The sequence below is a fragment of the Struthio camelus genome, chromosome 1, assembly GCF_040807025.1.
Source record: "Struthio camelus isolate bStrCam1 chromosome 1, bStrCam1.hap1, whole genome shotgun sequence".
In the NCBI taxonomy this organism is placed as follows: domain Eukaryota; kingdom Metazoa; phylum Chordata; class Aves; order Struthioniformes; family Struthionidae; genus Struthio; species Struthio camelus.
Window position 1 is genome coordinate 136,239,174 of NC_090942.1, and position 16,980 is coordinate 136,256,153.

At 38.2% G+C, this 16,980-nt stretch overlaps 1 protein-coding gene across 11 annotated transcripts in view; it reads left to right on the top strand.

Moving 5' to 3' along the window:
* The first annotated feature begins 3,943 nt into the window (after nucleotides 1-3,943).
* Nucleotides 3,944-16,980, top strand: part of SMPX (small muscle protein X-linked) — a 43,328-nt gene continuing 30,291 nt past the window's right edge. For 4 of the 11 annotated variants that reach the window (XM_068918019.1, XM_068918035.1, XM_068918029.1 and 1 more), the window contains exons 1-3: nucleotides 3,944-4,039; nucleotides 7,934-7,991; nucleotides 12,913-12,999. In XM_068918019.1, the coding sequence (XP_068774120.1) occupies nucleotides 3,975-4,039; nucleotides 7,934-7,991; nucleotides 12,913-12,999 (210 nt within the window). In that variant the 5' untranslated portion in view covers nucleotides 3,944-3,974. Of the gene's footprint in view, nucleotides 4,040-4,214; nucleotides 4,377-5,250; nucleotides 5,363-6,754; nucleotides 6,976-7,933; nucleotides 7,992-12,912; nucleotides 13,000-16,980 lie in introns of those variants that run through there. The other 7 variants (XM_068918053.1, XM_068918090.1, XM_068918074.1 and 4 more) reach the window with 7 other exon arrangements.

The following is a 16,980-nucleotide window of genomic DNA, read 5'->3' on the forward strand; positions in this document are numbered from 1 at the left end:
TTTGTGTGGCGCTGAGCCCCCAGTACCTAGTTCTTGCATATCTTTGGGTCAGATGGATCCCACAGCAAAATTCCTTCCTGTACTGTAAGTGAGGCCTCGTAATCTGATCGTTGAAGACCAGAGCTAATATTGTTCAGCAGATGTAGTCAACTGAGGGGGATGGCCTTCATCAAAAAAGTCCATTAAGGGATTGCAAAAACAGTAGGTGCTTATTTTAATTATCCTGATCTGTGAAAATGATGAGCAGTCTTTCTGTTCAAAATTTCTCTTAACAATTCAGATGGTTCTATTTTGTCAAACTTTTTTGTCCAGAACAAAATGTGATGGTGCAATGTTATGTTTGTTTCTTTTCCAAGTGATGCTGAATCATTATAGCATCATTTGCTGTAATGCAGGCAGGATGTTTATAAAATCAGCATGTTGTTTAAAATTCATATTTCCTTCAAAATCTGCCAGTACCCTTGCTCATTCTTGTGGTACTAGCCGGCTTTGCCAGGTATAGTGGCTCCAATGGAAACAAATTTGTTGTTTGTACATCCTCATCACATGTCAGTTGCTCAAAACATTTTGGTAAGTGAGTATTTTATTGTTGCGCACAGACTACAAAGCAGCAGAGAATATGGCTTTTGAGTAATGCAGTGGTCAAAGCTATAATGTTCTAACATTTGTGTTAGAACATAACATAATGCAATTTTTAGAGCTTAATAAAAATTCTTAGAGCTCAGATGATGCTAGCAGAGCTATTAAAAGATGCTGGAACTCTGGAATTTAGAACAAGGTCACTGGCAGCCTCTAATGAGACTATCTTCTTAATACAAGGCTAATTATTTCTTGATGGAACAGTCTGTGATAATAATCACTATGCTTTTATATGGAAAAGAGAACATGCAAGAGTTGAATTAATATTTAGCAGCTCAGAAATGTCACAGAAACACAACCAGCTAATTTAGATATGTTTGTTGATTTCCTGTCCATTAGATAATAGCAAACATTTTTGCACGCTATTTTTTGCCATTCATTATTTAAATAGCCTGATGTCATTGTTGCTGGCGTAGCTGTACAAGTAGAAACTCAGGAGAAAGTGCTTGGATTTTTCTTCATATGAACACGCATTCATATAGATTGGGGGAAACTGGAAGAACCAATCACATATGTTTTACATACTTTAAACAGCATTTTTTTGACAGTAAAAGCTGAGGTCTTGTCATTCTTCCAGCATGCTAGGATTCAAGGTTATTTTCAGCTTAAAGCAAGAATGGCCTCTGGTGCCCTGGTAATTGCTAGCTCCTGTGTATTTTGAATTTCTGTAGTCTGACTAATCTCATATGACTGGGTACCACTACTAACATTTTATCTCTTAGCTAAATCATTGTCACATGGAATAGAAACATCTTTACTGATGGAAAGGAGCCCAAACAAAATTTGTAGGAGTTAGAAAATGGATGGTGTTCTTTACTTTCCAAGATCCTCTAATCTTAGTCTTTTGATAATCTATCTGATAGCAGGTTTCTTATTTTTTAATCTTAGTCATAATTGTGATTTTTTAAATGTCAGTAACTCTTTCAAACATAAATGTGTTGAAAGAAGAGAACAGTCTATCTTGCACTGCAGCTGAAATTTCCATCTTCTTTGCAAAACAGTTCAAATGATGATAGTGATACGAATTAATTAACCAAATACATCGTATTCTGAGGCTACTCTTTTTACTTGGTAACAAACTATAATTTAGTGAGCTAAAATTAGGATAGGAAAACAAGGTTTTGCACTGCCAAAGATCTGTAATATGCTACTATTACCTGATAATTTGAAGCAAAACTTCAGGAATGTATTTTTTTAACCTTTTAGTTTAAAGAAATCTTATTTCAAGTGAGCTGCGTTGTGCCTATTCCTTTGTTGACTTGCATTTTCAATTGTATAATGTTGTTTGTATTACACTAAAACATTTTTGGGCTGTAATAGAAACATTATTTTTCTTTTGGGAGCCTCAGGAAAGTGGTAACTGTGCCAATGAGGATTCTCAAAAAGCAAAACATTTAAGTAAGCGTATTAAATAGTAACAGACTAAAGAAACAATTCTGACATTATACAGTGAAATATCTCAGTCAGCAAGTAAGGTACACACGTGTTTCTGTTAACCATCAACTTCATTTTCAACACTAATAAGCTGTTCTAGGAAGCATGCTAATTAGACAAGCTTCTAGGAATGCGCAGCAACGACAATATGTTTCGAACTGTATAGGCATTCTGCTTCAAATAAATACTTTGTTACTATGTCCTTTGGATCTCAGTACCTAAGATAATTTTATATAATGTGTGTTAATGTACTGTTTTCTGGCCCTAGCAGACAGACTTTGAATCCTTCACCTGAAATACACATGTACCTCATTACTTACTTATTAAATCATCTGCTGTTGCATTTAGTAGATGAATCTATAGGTTATGAGACTGTGCATACCAGTGGTTATCCAAGGGCAATGGTACTCTGCAAAATAGTTGTAAAAATGTCCATTTTTCTCTTGACAAATGTACTCAGTGCTACATTTTCTGATATTAATGATAAAATTTGAGTTTATTCCTTTTGTCCCAATAATTTAATACAATTTAGGTGTGATATTTTATGGATGTTAGGTGTGTGACACAAGTAGATTCTCTTCCTATTTATGCATCAATAAATTTGTCTGTTGGATCACTTGTCACTGCTGTGAAAATCTATTGGAGGGGACAGTGTTGAGCAGGTATTACTCAGGCATATTTGCCAGACAGTGGGACTATAAGTGTAAACAATGGCTTAGTTTGAACTGTAGAACCTTTATTGAATTAATCACACATGGAAGAAAGAACTTTGTATGCTTCTTGTATCCCAAAGCTGATTCGTAATATGATTGCTGTAATATACATTGAAATAAATTCATGTACAAGACCACAAGTATCTCCTCTCTTTTCTCTTGTTCTCCCCTAATACTTTTGATGTAAATGTGGACCTTCAAAAGAGGGTTGTTCATCCGACCCCTACTTTGCTTCAAGATTGTCTCAATCACCTGGAAAGCGTAACCTTAGACCATAACAGAGCAAACTCTTCCATTCTAGGCAACACACAGGTCTGTGAGCCTTGTTATGAGGTCATCTTCCTCCCTGAGATATTTGAAATGAAAAGAACGATGGGACAAATAAGCTAACGTCAAAGGAAATCATCCCTGAAATCATTATCCCAACTGTTAGTTGTTACAAGCATCTTTTTTTTGAAAATTGTTGATCTTCTCTTAAAATTAGCTCTGAAACAGAAGTGTCCTTGCCCAGTAAGCGGTGCAGCGAGTAGCCTGTATGGCATCACCAATGAGGACACTGCTGCTCTCACCGTTAGCATCATGGGTCAGGTGGAGAGCAGCTTCGGCAGAGGAAGGACTGAAGAGGAAATCCCGCTTCTCTGAAGAGGCAGTGAACTGGAAGCTGCATTTCTGGGGACGGAAATCAGAGACTGTGCCCACACTGGACTTGTGCAGCACCCCGCATGACTTGCAATGAGTGGTCTCCTTCGGTAGCCTGCACCAGAGACAGCACTTACAGGTAGCGTGTGCAGCACAATTGTATAATTATGGTTCACTTCTCATATTAACTATAGCAACTCCCCCCCCCCACTCTTTCTTAAGCTTTTCTTCACCCGCATCCCCTAACATTCAAGTAATAGCAGCTACAGCCTCACATTTTCAGGACTCCTCCCTATGAGCATGGCTGTCCTGTGCAAAGGATGCTATGCCAAGACCCCAGGGCTGCCGCTGAGTGAGTTCGCACCCAATCCAGCAATGAGACAGTCACGTTGGTGTGGCATTCGCCTCGCTAGTTAGTCCCACTGAGGTGACTTCTTCATAATTATGTCTTCATAATTATTTCCTTTCCCAGCGTGGCAGTAGGGAGGTACGCTCTGCCCCGAAGAGTGCAGGAAAAGTTTCAGGTTATGCATTACCTTCTACCATCATATGCCTCACGCTTGTGAAAAGCCCCAGAACTGCAGGGACAGGGAGGGCAGGAAAAGGACCCAAAGGTGTGTTTCTTCAACACCTACTGCTTGACACTTGAGCCCTGGTTTTACGATGGTCAGGTGTCACAGGGGACCAAGTTACAGGGCGAATCAAAGGCTATATTTAGGAAGAACAACTGGAAGCTATGACAGGAATTCTCTTTTACACTTTGCTTCTAAACTGAGTTCCCCTCCAGCCTGGAGCAGCTCTCAGTGCCATCCAGGCTGAAAGCATCGGAGCTATTTCAGACTCATTAAAAGGATCACAGTCAATATCTCAGCTGATAGAAGAAGGTACCTCTTTCGGCATCAAAAGGAGGTGTATATACTCACTTGACGGTTTGGAACTTTTCTTATATAAGTAAATAAGCTAATCTTGAAGGGGTCAATTATAGCTTGAAAGACTCTTTATGAAAACTCGTTACTAGCTGGCTGTGAGGTGACTGCAATGGTTATGGGTTTCTGCTTATTTTAATGTCTTGTGCAGCATATCAACGTGTTCAGAGCAGATTGTTATTGCTTTATAGTCTCTGGGGATCTTAAAAGATTTAAAACAGAAGGCGACTTAAATACCCAGTGACTCATAAGAAGCATAACTGTGTAGTAGCTTGACTAGTGTAGTACATACGTACATGCTTAGTGTTTTCTGTATGTTTGTTATAGTGAGTGAAATATTACGTTGGGGTTTTGGTGGTGAGAGAGGGGTTCTTTCACTGCAAGCTTAACATGTAACTGTAGGGGAGACAACTGTATTTTAGAAAATAGTATTGCACTTGCCTAGAGCATGTAGTAAGTTTTGTATGACAGTCTGGAAGCTCCAAAGTGGGGGCTTCTCTTCCTTCTTCATAGTAACTGGGTTTCACAGTAGTGCAGTTCCTGTCAAAGCCTTTTTATAAGATAATACATTGCAGTTCTCTGTCCAAAATACCCATGTGCGTGATGCCGTAAGTACAGCAGTGGGGGAAAGGACAGCTTTCAGCTGGGGGGAGGGCTCTTTCTGTTGCCTATATACTAGTGTACATCTTTTGTCCAGATTACAAAAGATGGTATTGTGATAGCACATCGAATTTAAAGCAAATTGAATAAGCTTATTATCTTTCTGCACTCCTTTCAGAAATTATTTTTAGCAGAGGGAGAGAAGATAGGTTCTTTGTTTTTTAAGGGTTCTTCTCAAAACACTGATTTCTTTCAGTCTGTCAAGTAGTCCTGTTCATGAGTATTCCCACTATGAAGTAAGGAAAGCAAGTGAATTTGCGTTGGAAGTCCGCATTAAATAGCTCCAAACTGAACTAGCGTTGGCATTGCTTTCTAAGTTTGGCTCTGCATGCAGACCATAAAAGGTAAAAGGTAAGGTGCGGGGAGGCCAAAAAGACACTGGGGAATAAGGCTCTGGGTGTTGCGTTTCTGTGAGGGGTTACATGTGAAATTCTGAGGTGGGAATTACTGTGAGGAGTAATTTCTTCAAGTTTGCAGCCGTGGTTAGGATCCCAGAAATAATGTAAGCTGCATAGTGGTCTCGACTCGCTCTGAGACGTGGTGAAAGAGAAAAGGTATTTATACAAAGGAGGTAATAGGTGCATCTGTAATCTCAGGTTTATTTTCCTGTGATTGATGGTCAGTGCTGTTCTAGAGGGAAGCTCAGGAAATGGAGGGAAGGGAACAGAGCCAGAGAGGAGCGTCTATTTTTACTCAGTAGCGTGCTGCTGTCCTGATTTCTGTGGCAGTAATGAGGACAGCACGAACTGGTAGGAAAATCACCTCCTCCAAAAGGAGTCCTACACAATTGTATCATGCATCTGTCTTTAGGAGCCAGTGTCTGATTGCAATCGTTTTGAACACAGCCTTCACGTGAACGCCAAGCGGCTCACTGAGGGACGTTAGCGCTGTGCTTGCTTTAAAGCAGAGACTGGGCGTAAATCCTTGCCCATTTAGCTTTAGGGGGCCAAAGAAGCATGCATCAGTTTTCTGAAATGCATAAACACGCAAGATGGAGGAGTACATTAAGCACATAGTAGAAATCGTAGCTTGAATTTCTTTGTGACAGTGTTTATAAAACAGATCCACTGTGTTTTAAAATGTTTTATGTTAATTTCCCATGCTCGTGCTTTTGTTTCCATTCTTCGTTCTGATTAGAAAGAGGAAAAGATGATAAGAAAAATTAATTAAACTTTTCTGTATTATGAATCCTTTCTTTCCAGTAAACTGGGGAATTGTTTTATATTTAACCTTGGAATATGACCAGCGATGAAGAGCACAGCGCATGAGTATAAGAGTGTAGCAGTCATGAGAAAATGCTTTTTTCTATGCATAGTAGAGATTTTTAAAAAGGAAAGAAAGAGAGTGCAATAAAACTTTGCCTGAAATTTTGACTTATTGAAATCCACGTGAGTTTTGTGACGAACTTCAGTGGCTGGCATTTCTTCCCCAAAATTCCCCAAATTCTGAAGTTTAAACTGCCTTTGGTTTTAAGTTATAACTACAATGTAAAATGCCCTGGGAGCATGCTGTTTTGATTTTGTGTGGTGGGATTTTGTGCCGATTTACCGATTTAGCTGAACCAATTTAAAGCTGAAGCCACCTGTGAAGACCATGTCCTCCGCCTTGCGCTGTGGTGGTTTGGCCAGCACTCTCTGCAGCTGGGTGTGCGATCAGAGAGAGACCTCTAATGGCAGGTCATTTTTACTCTAAGTTCTCCTGGTCAGAATCCTACACGGCTTTAAAGCTCTCGCATAAAGCTGAGAGTAGGCAAGGACAAATCTTGCCTGCAGCTGGAGCGATACGGTTTCAGGCTGATCTTCCAGGCTGGAGCCATCCTACACTCTTCTTTGACCCTGCTTCAGTGGGACAGTTAAACTCCTCGCTGTACCAAAGCCTTTGACCCACTTTTGATTTCTCAGTATATTTCTACTGTTCTCTCCTACGTCATTTTTTGCTTTCCTCAGACATCTTTCTGATCTCAGGTAAAATATTGTAGCCGAAATGTGCTGTAATTTGGTTGTTGTCGATGAATTCTCCAGTGAACATATACTTATTTCTCACCTTTTAACTTTACTATCTTGCTTTTCATTGTAGTGAGATAGGTTAGATACCCAGAGTTTGATGACGATCTAGTCCGGTTAAAGTCCTAAATCTCAGTGGAAGTCAGTAAAAGGCCAAGGGGATATTTCAGTTAAGCTGCTAGTAAAAATTTAAGCTTATTTTTTATTTGACCTTTACGGAATCCGTTGACTTTTGTGTGTTTGCCTTTGTTATTGTGTATCAATTCTGTATCAGTCTATATTTTTAGCTACGTAAAATGTTATGAAAAACTTTGTTCTTTTTTATCTTATTGCTAAAGAAAATTAATGGAGCTATATTGAAGAGGGGCTTCTTTGTGCCCTAGCAATTGTCAAAGAGACCTTTACAGTTTAACCATCTTAATCATTTTCAGTCTGTATAGATTAGAGATTTTCAAGGATCTGAAAAGGATCAGAAGATGGTTATGTCTGCATTTATCAATGTACTTTGTAGGGAGTTACATTTCATTCGAAAGAAGGTTTAGAGTTCTAATAATTCCCAAATACATAGTGTGATAGAGGCAGTCATGCATTGTTTATCCTCAAATATTTCCTTTAATTCTTGCTCATTTTACAATGCCATTAATATTTGAAAGATTTCTTATCTCTACTCATTATTGTTTTTAATGAGAAAGGTATAGCTCCATTTGTGGCTATGAAAGATTAATTGGGGAAGCTCAGGTGTTCTGTCCCCTTCAGGTATTTGGGAGGAATAACTAAGCAACTCTGAAACTGAGACAGAAACAGGAGATGGGCAGATGAAATGGATGCCTGTCAAGAAGCGGCATGGGTTAAGTTCTAGCTTATCTCCCTTACCTATCAGAATGTCATAGCCTGTAACACTTTCCCATTTTGCTTGCAGGGATACGACTCTCTTAAAAATGTCAAAACAGCCAGCATCACATGTCAAAGCCATTCAGGTAAGAGACAGTATTTATGTTTCTAATATAAGAAAATAATAAAGCTCAACCTCTGTTGCTTGACAGACTGCATATTGTTTGTATAAAACAGCACAGAAATGCTAACTGGGCATTATTTCTTTGAAATGAAAAAGCTTGGTAGATGTGAAAGCACTCAGAAATGTTTACCTGAAGATTGTCCTATGATCTGAGCTGAGAAAAGAATGGGTCAGTTAGGTTGCTTGCTTGCTTATATGGTCTTTCCCATGTTAAGTTACATTTGTTGGCGGATCAGCTAAGTAAAACATACATCTGCATAGCCAGTCAGCATTATGAGTAAAACTTATTGTTGCAACTATTGAATTGTCTATAGAATTAATATAATTTTGCTAGAACTACAGGCTAAAATGATGGCATATCTATTAATATTTTTCATGTCTACATCTCTTTGAGAATAAATATATATCTCCAGTATTTCCTTAATAAAGTATTTTATGTAAAAGCTAGAATAAAATGTTAATATTCTAATTTAAAAAAATTATATATCTCATATCCCCTCAAATGGGGTATGCACATATGGATGAAGCTGGTTGCCATACATCTGTAAAAGGAGCAATTGGAGAATTTTCCTAGCATCATTTTGAAATAGCTTAACAATGGATTAAACTCATCCTATCACTAATTCTTATCAAAAGGACAAAATAACTCCTGAATTTTACAATATTTGTATGTATTTTGCTAAATGCATTTGCAATCCAATTTTTTGCCATGAGTTCAAGTTCCCTTGAAGTTACATAAGAACCCAAAACAGAATTTCTGAAGTCTGATCTGCCCTCTCTTACACCAAGGTAGTACCAACTTAATAGATTAGGGTATTAAGAAGATTAATTACTTAGTATGCCAGATAGCATACTGAAGTTGCAAAGTGCTGTGTAGATGCTAATTCTGATTGTAATCATCAAGTATACTGGAAAAGGTATGCAAGCTACTGCACTGTAATTCTGTTGAAATCAGTGAAAGTTTGCAATTGGTTTCACTCAGTTCAAAATTTTGTCTTGTATACCAACTTTGGAAAAATTTGTATGAGTAGTGAAAAACTGTAGATAATATATAACTCAAAAGTATGTACATTTTACATCTAAGTTTCATGGAAACATACAACCATTTTTAAGGAATGAATTTAGTTTACCTTTTTCTGTAAAGAAAAGAAGTAGATAGTGATTCCTTTCTCAGATTTATGATGGCTTTCCAACTTCTAAATGTAAAAATTGCTTCAAGTTTGTCCATTAAAAAGGTGCTTTTAAAGCATTAAGTTTAAGCACTAAGTTTACTATTTTAAGAAACTTAAAAATTTTCAATGAAAACTTTTCCGTTGGAAAATAAATTACTGCACAGACTTTACAATAAATCTTTTAAACCCTGTGTCAGAGGTTGCTCCGGCAGGGAAACTTGCACTTGAAGAGATGCCTATTACACTTTGAGTATTCTCAGAACCATGACTCAGAATGTCAGATTAATTTTGTACGTTGTGATTCATGATCCTTTGCTATTATATGCTATTACAGTAGGACCTACATCCCCTGGAGAATATACATCATGCTACAACAATGGAAATATAATGAATCCGTATTGACTGAAGTATCTCTGGGTACTCCTTTCTGACCTCACGAGATATACACTAAAATCTTCACGTGCCAACAGCCACTAGATACAAACACGGGAGAGTTAAGGGGAGCAACTGGTTCCCAGGAGAGGCTCCTGGGTGATAAATGACCAAAGTAGTATTAAGTCCTGGTAATATTCATTGCTGCTCACACAACACTGGAGCCACACCTGAACTGCCCTCTCCCCGTCAGGGTGTAAAAGGTTTGTCTAGCTCTAGCTGACAGTTATTCTCCCTACAGATACCACTCTCATCTTTTCCCACAGATAAGGGTGAGGGATTTTTTTGTTTTCCCTGAATTATGTTCAAGAGCTCTCTGTAGTTCCCTATTTTCCCTACTTTGGACATGATTATACGCAAGTAGCTTTTCAGCTTCCTCAGTCTGCCTTCTGGACAGTTAGGAACAGCTATGATACTATGAAGAAGCTGTCTATAACAGCCTAAACTACTGGTAATACAGAACAGAACAGTTCCTAATATAGGTACCTTGTCTCTATTAAACAGAAGGAAGAACTTGTACAAATCTCTAAGTACCCCTTTAATGGAGTCAAGCCAGCAATATACACTGACAAATATTTTTCCTTTGGTCCTTTCAGGAATATCTTAGTACAATATATCTGTGCACATTTCCACTCATGAAAAACTGCAGTGACATCCAAAATATGGTAGGCACTATCCAAAAACAAAGGAAGATACTAACCCAATAATTTTAATAATTAATATGATTAAAAACAATAATCTCACTCACAAAATCTGTCTAAAGCATTTATAATTTACAGCTTCAGAAGCCTGGAACAAAAAATGTTCCAGGTTTTTGCCTTTCACTGGGTTGGGGAGGGAGGGAGAGGTCACTGCGGCTTGTATCTCCATCCCGGCAGACAGGTGACAAGAATATCCAAGAGGATTTTAAAAGCAGAACTGTAAGCTTGTGCTGGTCTCAGCACAACGCAGTCCTCACAAAGCTACATTTGCCTGCAGAATTTAGTGCAGTATTCACCAGTTACATGGCTGCTCATCCACAGGAAAGGAACAAGGGAGAGTTATAGCTCAGGATTCTAGTATCTCTTTTTGGTAACTCTTAGGAAATTAGTCATGCTTTTACGTCATCCTAGAAATATTTTATCATATAGTCTATGCTAGCAGATCCGGGCAGTGTAAAACTATGTTTTAAAGGCTGCTCGTTTTATACCAAGTTAATATTTAGTGTCTGTGTACATCTTGTGCAAACTCGGAAGTGAATGCACTTACAGCAGACAAAATACTTCAAACCAATTTAGTGTGACACAGATTGCTATGAAATGCTCAAGCAGACCAAAGAATTTAATTTAATTAGCGGTCTGGCACTTAGCAGTTCATTTTTGTTTGCTCGACCCCTTTTAGTCGCAGTTAGTCTGTCAATGACAGTAGGAAATGCAAGGAACAGGTACCAGAATTACAGTTTTGTGTTACGTCTTGGGTGGCTGTAAAAGGCTGACTACTACCGACTCCAAGGGCGTGGAAAGCCTAAGTTCAGAAAGAGTACCAAGAAGAGAGATCTCTCTCAGGAATAACTTTAATGTTTCAAATCTGCAAGCTTGTTCAACCACACTAGCTGTAAGGTGCACAAACTTTTTTTTATTCCAGAAAAAGCAGCTGAGTCGATGCACAGAGCCTGGCTGGGGAGAGGTGTAAAATAAGAATGGCAAAGCTGTTTTTTCCCCCTGGAAAATGAGCTGGGTTAAGTACCGCGATGTTGAAAATACCCCGTCTCCTGGGAATTTAATACGTGCAGATGAAAGGTTTCCCAGTACCTAAACTAATGCTCAATGAAAAGGCATATGAAATGAATACCTAAGTTGTCTATAAAATACTTGGTCTCACAAAGAATAGCCAGGCCCACTGAAATGACAACATTAGCTTGCATAAATAATAGTGAAAAAAAAAAGGATAAAAGGAAAGGTGCATATTTCTCAGCAAATGGTTTCTTTATTTTGTTAGTGTTTGATTACAGCTTTCAGAACATTTGTTGTTAACAAAAACAGGAGTTGGTTTTATTGCGGTTACCCAACATGGGGCATGATCTGCAGGACCATGATTTAAACAGGATGGGATTATTCAACTTCATTTTATGCAAATCAGTCAGATGGCAAACTACAATAAAACAGCTCACTGTTTGAAGTTTCTCTATTTCCGCTCAATAACATTACCAGTTCACCCGCTGGTTTTACAAGTGGGAGTCATGATATTTCGCAGGAGCAGCTGCTCTTCTGAGATCACGAGATAAGAATAGGTATAAATTGTGCATTTAGTTGATCGTGCCATTTGACTTTTAAAATAATCCAGGCTGGGTCACGTCAGGAGATAGATACATTTTAGCTGCTCTTTTATAAGCAATGTTTTTGGTCATTCTTTTTTCAAAAATATTTACTTTGAAGACATCTATTCTAAAACCCATTTTTGTTATGGCTACTGGCTATCTGACGTCCCACAAAGCCAACAAATCAAACCACTTCAGACATACTGTTACCATTCTGGAGAAAGTTTGTTAAGACCTAGGGGGCTAGTCATCTGTCAGGTTTTTGACCAGGACCAGCCTGCTGTGCCTAGTGACCCCTGTAGGACTCCTGCTGCAGATGGGGCTGAGGTGGCTGGGCAAACCTCTGCTGGACCTGGAGCTTCAGAGAGCTGCCCTGCCTTTTCCCGCTGAAGGATCCTCTCTGCCATGGAGAGACACAGTGCTATGTCAAAGCAATTTGCACTTTGTAGCCCCTGTGGGTGAATTTTGCCCACAAAATCACATTTTAAACAGTACTAGCTCAAGTTAGCTTAATACAGCTTTCCTTCCTAAATACTTACGATTAAACAAAGTCAGACTTGGTGTCACTGCTTGGGAAGAGCATTCCAGTGGTTTGGGTGTTATTGTGGGATTTGGGTGATTTATACTTAAATCCTCACTCTGTTACTTACTTACTGTTTGACCTTGACCAGATCCCTAAAGACACTTTGCTGTCTAGTCCACTTATTTAAAGTCCAGTGAAGTCAGGGAGCATTAGACAAAAATGCAGAACTTCAAAAGCTTTCAAGGTAGCTTTGTATTTTCACTTTGCGTCTTTAAAGCGGAGATGAAAGCATTTCTCTTTCCCATGGGAGTGTTGTGATGATGCATACACTGAGGGCATAAGCGCTCAGAAACTATGATAATGTCTGTACTCTTGGTGCATTCCTTAAAAGTTTTGTCATTACCAACTATACATTTATTTAGCAATCACTGTAACATATATCATAATTTTCTTCTCGCAGGCTAATATTAACATCCCCATGGGAGCATTTCGACCTGGTGCAGGCCACCCTCACAAAAGAAAAGAATTTACACCTGAAGTGGAGGAGGTAAGAAAAGGCATTTTTTTATTTTTTTTCCCAGAAAGTCCCTGAGGTTAATGTACAAAAGCCTTTTAAATCATTCTTGTAGCACAATATACCGGTCTTAAGTACCACAGCTATTCATATACTGATGACTCATGGAAATAACTGGCCACCTACAAGACGCTTCATATATACATAATTCCTTTTTTGAAGCCAGCGCATCTATAGTAATTTAAACTACTTCGAGGATGTATAGCTCTACTTTAATAATGGGGTGGTAACTACTGTCAGGAAGGAGAGCCAGGGTTTTACCAACAGTATTTATCTAGACTAGAGTTGATGAAATACAGAAGGAAAAGATATAGCAAGGCATTGAAAGAATCCTTTACTGCCTGCTGCCCTGTGGTGTAGCGTGTTGTTACAGATAACAATATTGGAACAGGTTTTCAAAAGCTGACATTTGGAGATCTTTTTTGGAATATATATCAGCAAGTAGAAATAGAGCACGAAGACCATACATTTGCAAATTAAAAGCTGAAACTGCAAATCCATTTACCTGCACAGATGTGAAAAATACTCTTTTTGCAGATCAAATTCTGTGTTTTCATGCCTATGTTTCATAGGGAGTACTGAATACGAAGCCAAATTTATACCTAACTAACTGAGCGCTTTTGGCCATTGATCACAAAGGCTGTGAATAAACATAGATGTCTTATTTGTGGATGATATTAAAGCATTTTATTCACCATGCACTTTTATAATAAATAAAACTGAAAACCAGCTGTGGATAAACAAGGTAGAGGGGTACTCCAACTAAAGAACACCTCCGAGTTAGCCTGGGGGCTTGTGGCTTCTTACTCAGTTAGCTTAGTTTGGGCAGCCCTTATAATCCCCAGCTCAGAAGAGGTCCCGCTGGGCCAGAACTGCCTCGCATGTCTCCACACGGTGCTTCTTGGATCCAATGGCAGAAAGCACTCAAACCGATCCTGTACAGCCAGGCTGGCTCCAGCAAGACTCAGTTGCATGGACTCATGGCCATGTGAACCAACCTAAACCGTCTTGGTTGAAGGGAGGTGGCCCTGGCACAGAGCAGAGCCACAAAGACCACGAAGGAGATAGATTGTAATTAACCACTTTACTCGAGGCATACAACAGCAGTGCCAGTGATTCAACCCCGAATAAGAAACACCCATATTAATTTTGGACAAATAATCAGCTCCTTCCCACCTGTTGTAGCACATGTGCTACACATGTGCAGTCTTAGTTACACAGTAGCTAATTCTTCCCTTGCTATCTAAATAAGACAGAATTTTTCTGATTCTGAATTTGCTTCTTAAAAATAGTGCTCTGTTTACAGAGAAATTTTCTGGAGAAATCAAAACCAGACTGGTTTAACTATTTTCTTAAGAAGATATTTTTTGAAGAAAGAGCATACAAAGTGACCTTGAACACATATTGTGGCTTTCACCCCTGAAAAGAAATCAAAATATATTCTTTCTAAAGTAATTAAACTGGTGAAGGAATGCATGTTACTAAGCAGAAACTAATATAGTATGTGTGAAGTCTGGTAGTACTTGAGAAATAAAATAAATGACTAGTGCTGATAATTAGATTTGGTTGGGTAATTGAATATTGCCTTGCTTTTCAATTATGTGAATACTATATATGAGACATATATTATGGAATGAAAGTTCCTGGATTTTATAGCCAATATTCAACCAAACTAATGGGAGTAACAACTACAGAGTAATATCTTGTAACAGAAATAGAATAAAAATGCTACCAGCAGACTTCTCTTTTCAGCTTCTTCATCTTGTTAAATTTTTGCAATGTAGCCCATGATTCGTTAGATCAGCTTTTGACAAACATACCTTGCTAACAATCCTTAGTGAATTTCACCGCATTTTAAAACCTTGGCAAAGGAAATGAAGGAAATACAGGTCTTATTCAAAGGTCTGGTGCAGTCAGAGGGAACGCATATATCTGGAGGTCAAAGGAGAGAACATGTTAACACGCGAAAGAAACAGGAGGTGGAAATTTCAGAAAATAACACTCCTGGTTCGGTCAGAGCATTTCCTTGCATGTATTTGCTTATTCTTGTCACGCATCTACGTCGCTCTTCAGACTTCCTTCAGTACAACTGAAGGCCAAGTTCTAATCTCAGCTGTGCATTGCACACATAGTGGGGGACATATGGAGGGGTGCAGTTGTAAGTCCCACACATCTGAGATTAGTGCAGGAAGCTAACATGAATTTATGGAGTGTAAGGTCTCCAAAACATGGCCAAAGTTCACACCATTTATACTGCAAGAAGAAATGGTATATTAGATGGCTTGAAGCAATATTTTAAATCAGGAATCTGTTATGTACTAATGAGAGAAGAACGGGGTTTCCAGGTTGGTTGTTTTTTCTGATTATTCAGGTTACCAAGCTGTGCAAGAAAACTGTGTAAAGAAACAGTACAAGCTCATAGCGTCTTTGACTACTGATACCTTTTTGTGCATCCCTCCAAACGAGTTCTCTGTCAATTTGCTTATTCCCCTGCTAGACTTTGCTACCATTGCAGCTTGTTATTTCATTAAGCCAGATATTAGACTATATTTAGTATATATATACACAGTATATATATAGTATACACACACACACACACACACAAACACACACACACTCTGTATATATAATATTTGGGGCTGGATTACCGGGATATTAATAATCTAATAATAATCTTGAATTATCAAAATAGAAAAACTAGCATCATTTATTAATTAATATTAGCCCGTATTAAATAAAATAACACATTAGCTAAAAAATGCAAAAAAGATAATATGAATTTACTAAGCCAAACAATATAATTGTTGGCTTAGTTTTCTCATAAAAGATGATTTATAGGAAGTTCTTAAAGATCAAATAAGAAGAACCTGATAGTATCCTAAGATTCCCTGTTTACTTGCTGCTTGACATTGCAGAAAGTCCGCTTTCTGGTTAACATGGAGTCCATTAGTGAACAGAAAGAAAATGTCTTACTGGCCAGTAATAACTGACAAATAACTTCGAAATTTTAAAAATGGGAGTTTCAAATATTAGGAATTGACAATTTACAGTCAACACACAGGAAAAGCCTCTCCAGATATGGTAGCTAAGAAATCTAAGAACTGAATTAACTCAAAAACCCACCCCAAGCAGGCATTCACAGAGTAATTAAAAAAGAAAACAGAATTTAATTGTGAAAATTATTTGCAGAGAAATATTCATTCACCTCTAACCCTACATGATTCCCCTTGTATGTTAACATTTAAAAGTACAGAATAGGCTAGAAAACCTTAAACTTCCTACTAGAAAACTGCACCTTCAAAACATTGCTCAGTTTAAAATATAATTATCTGAAATACATGCCCTACCTCACCCTGGAGCAGTAGTACAATTCAGCAAGTACCAAGAAGTGAAATACTGTGGTCCATCAGAAGGATAGGTGAGGTGCTCTCTATTGTGTAACAACTGTTATTTAGCCTGCATTGTTTCAGCGTCAGCAGAATAGCCTTTAGGCGTTACCCTAATCCAAATATTAAATGAAGTCTTATGACTGAAGTTAAGAAAAATTAAACATCATCTCAAGCTGAGCTTGGATGGAGGTCTTAGGGTCCATAACCTACAGTGGTAACTGGACTCAAAAGCTGCAAAAGTGCATGATATTTTTCCTCCACAATTGACCAACAACTGTGAAACTCTGTAAGAGATTAGATGATGAAAATGTTTCTTCCGCTTTTTTCACTAAAAAAATGAAAGACCTGAGAGTTGTCTTTAATACTCCACTCAATTAACTTCTTGCTAATGGTTTGACACTGTAAATTCTTACTCATTTACAAAAAGATCCAAACTCCTCTACACCAAGCACCTTCTAATTTTCTTTTCAGAATGTGTTTAGACATTTTAAGGCAACAACCAACAAGATAATCCACCTGTTCTTCCCCCCTTGCGGTTGTGACCTCATATAGTATGAAAAAATCC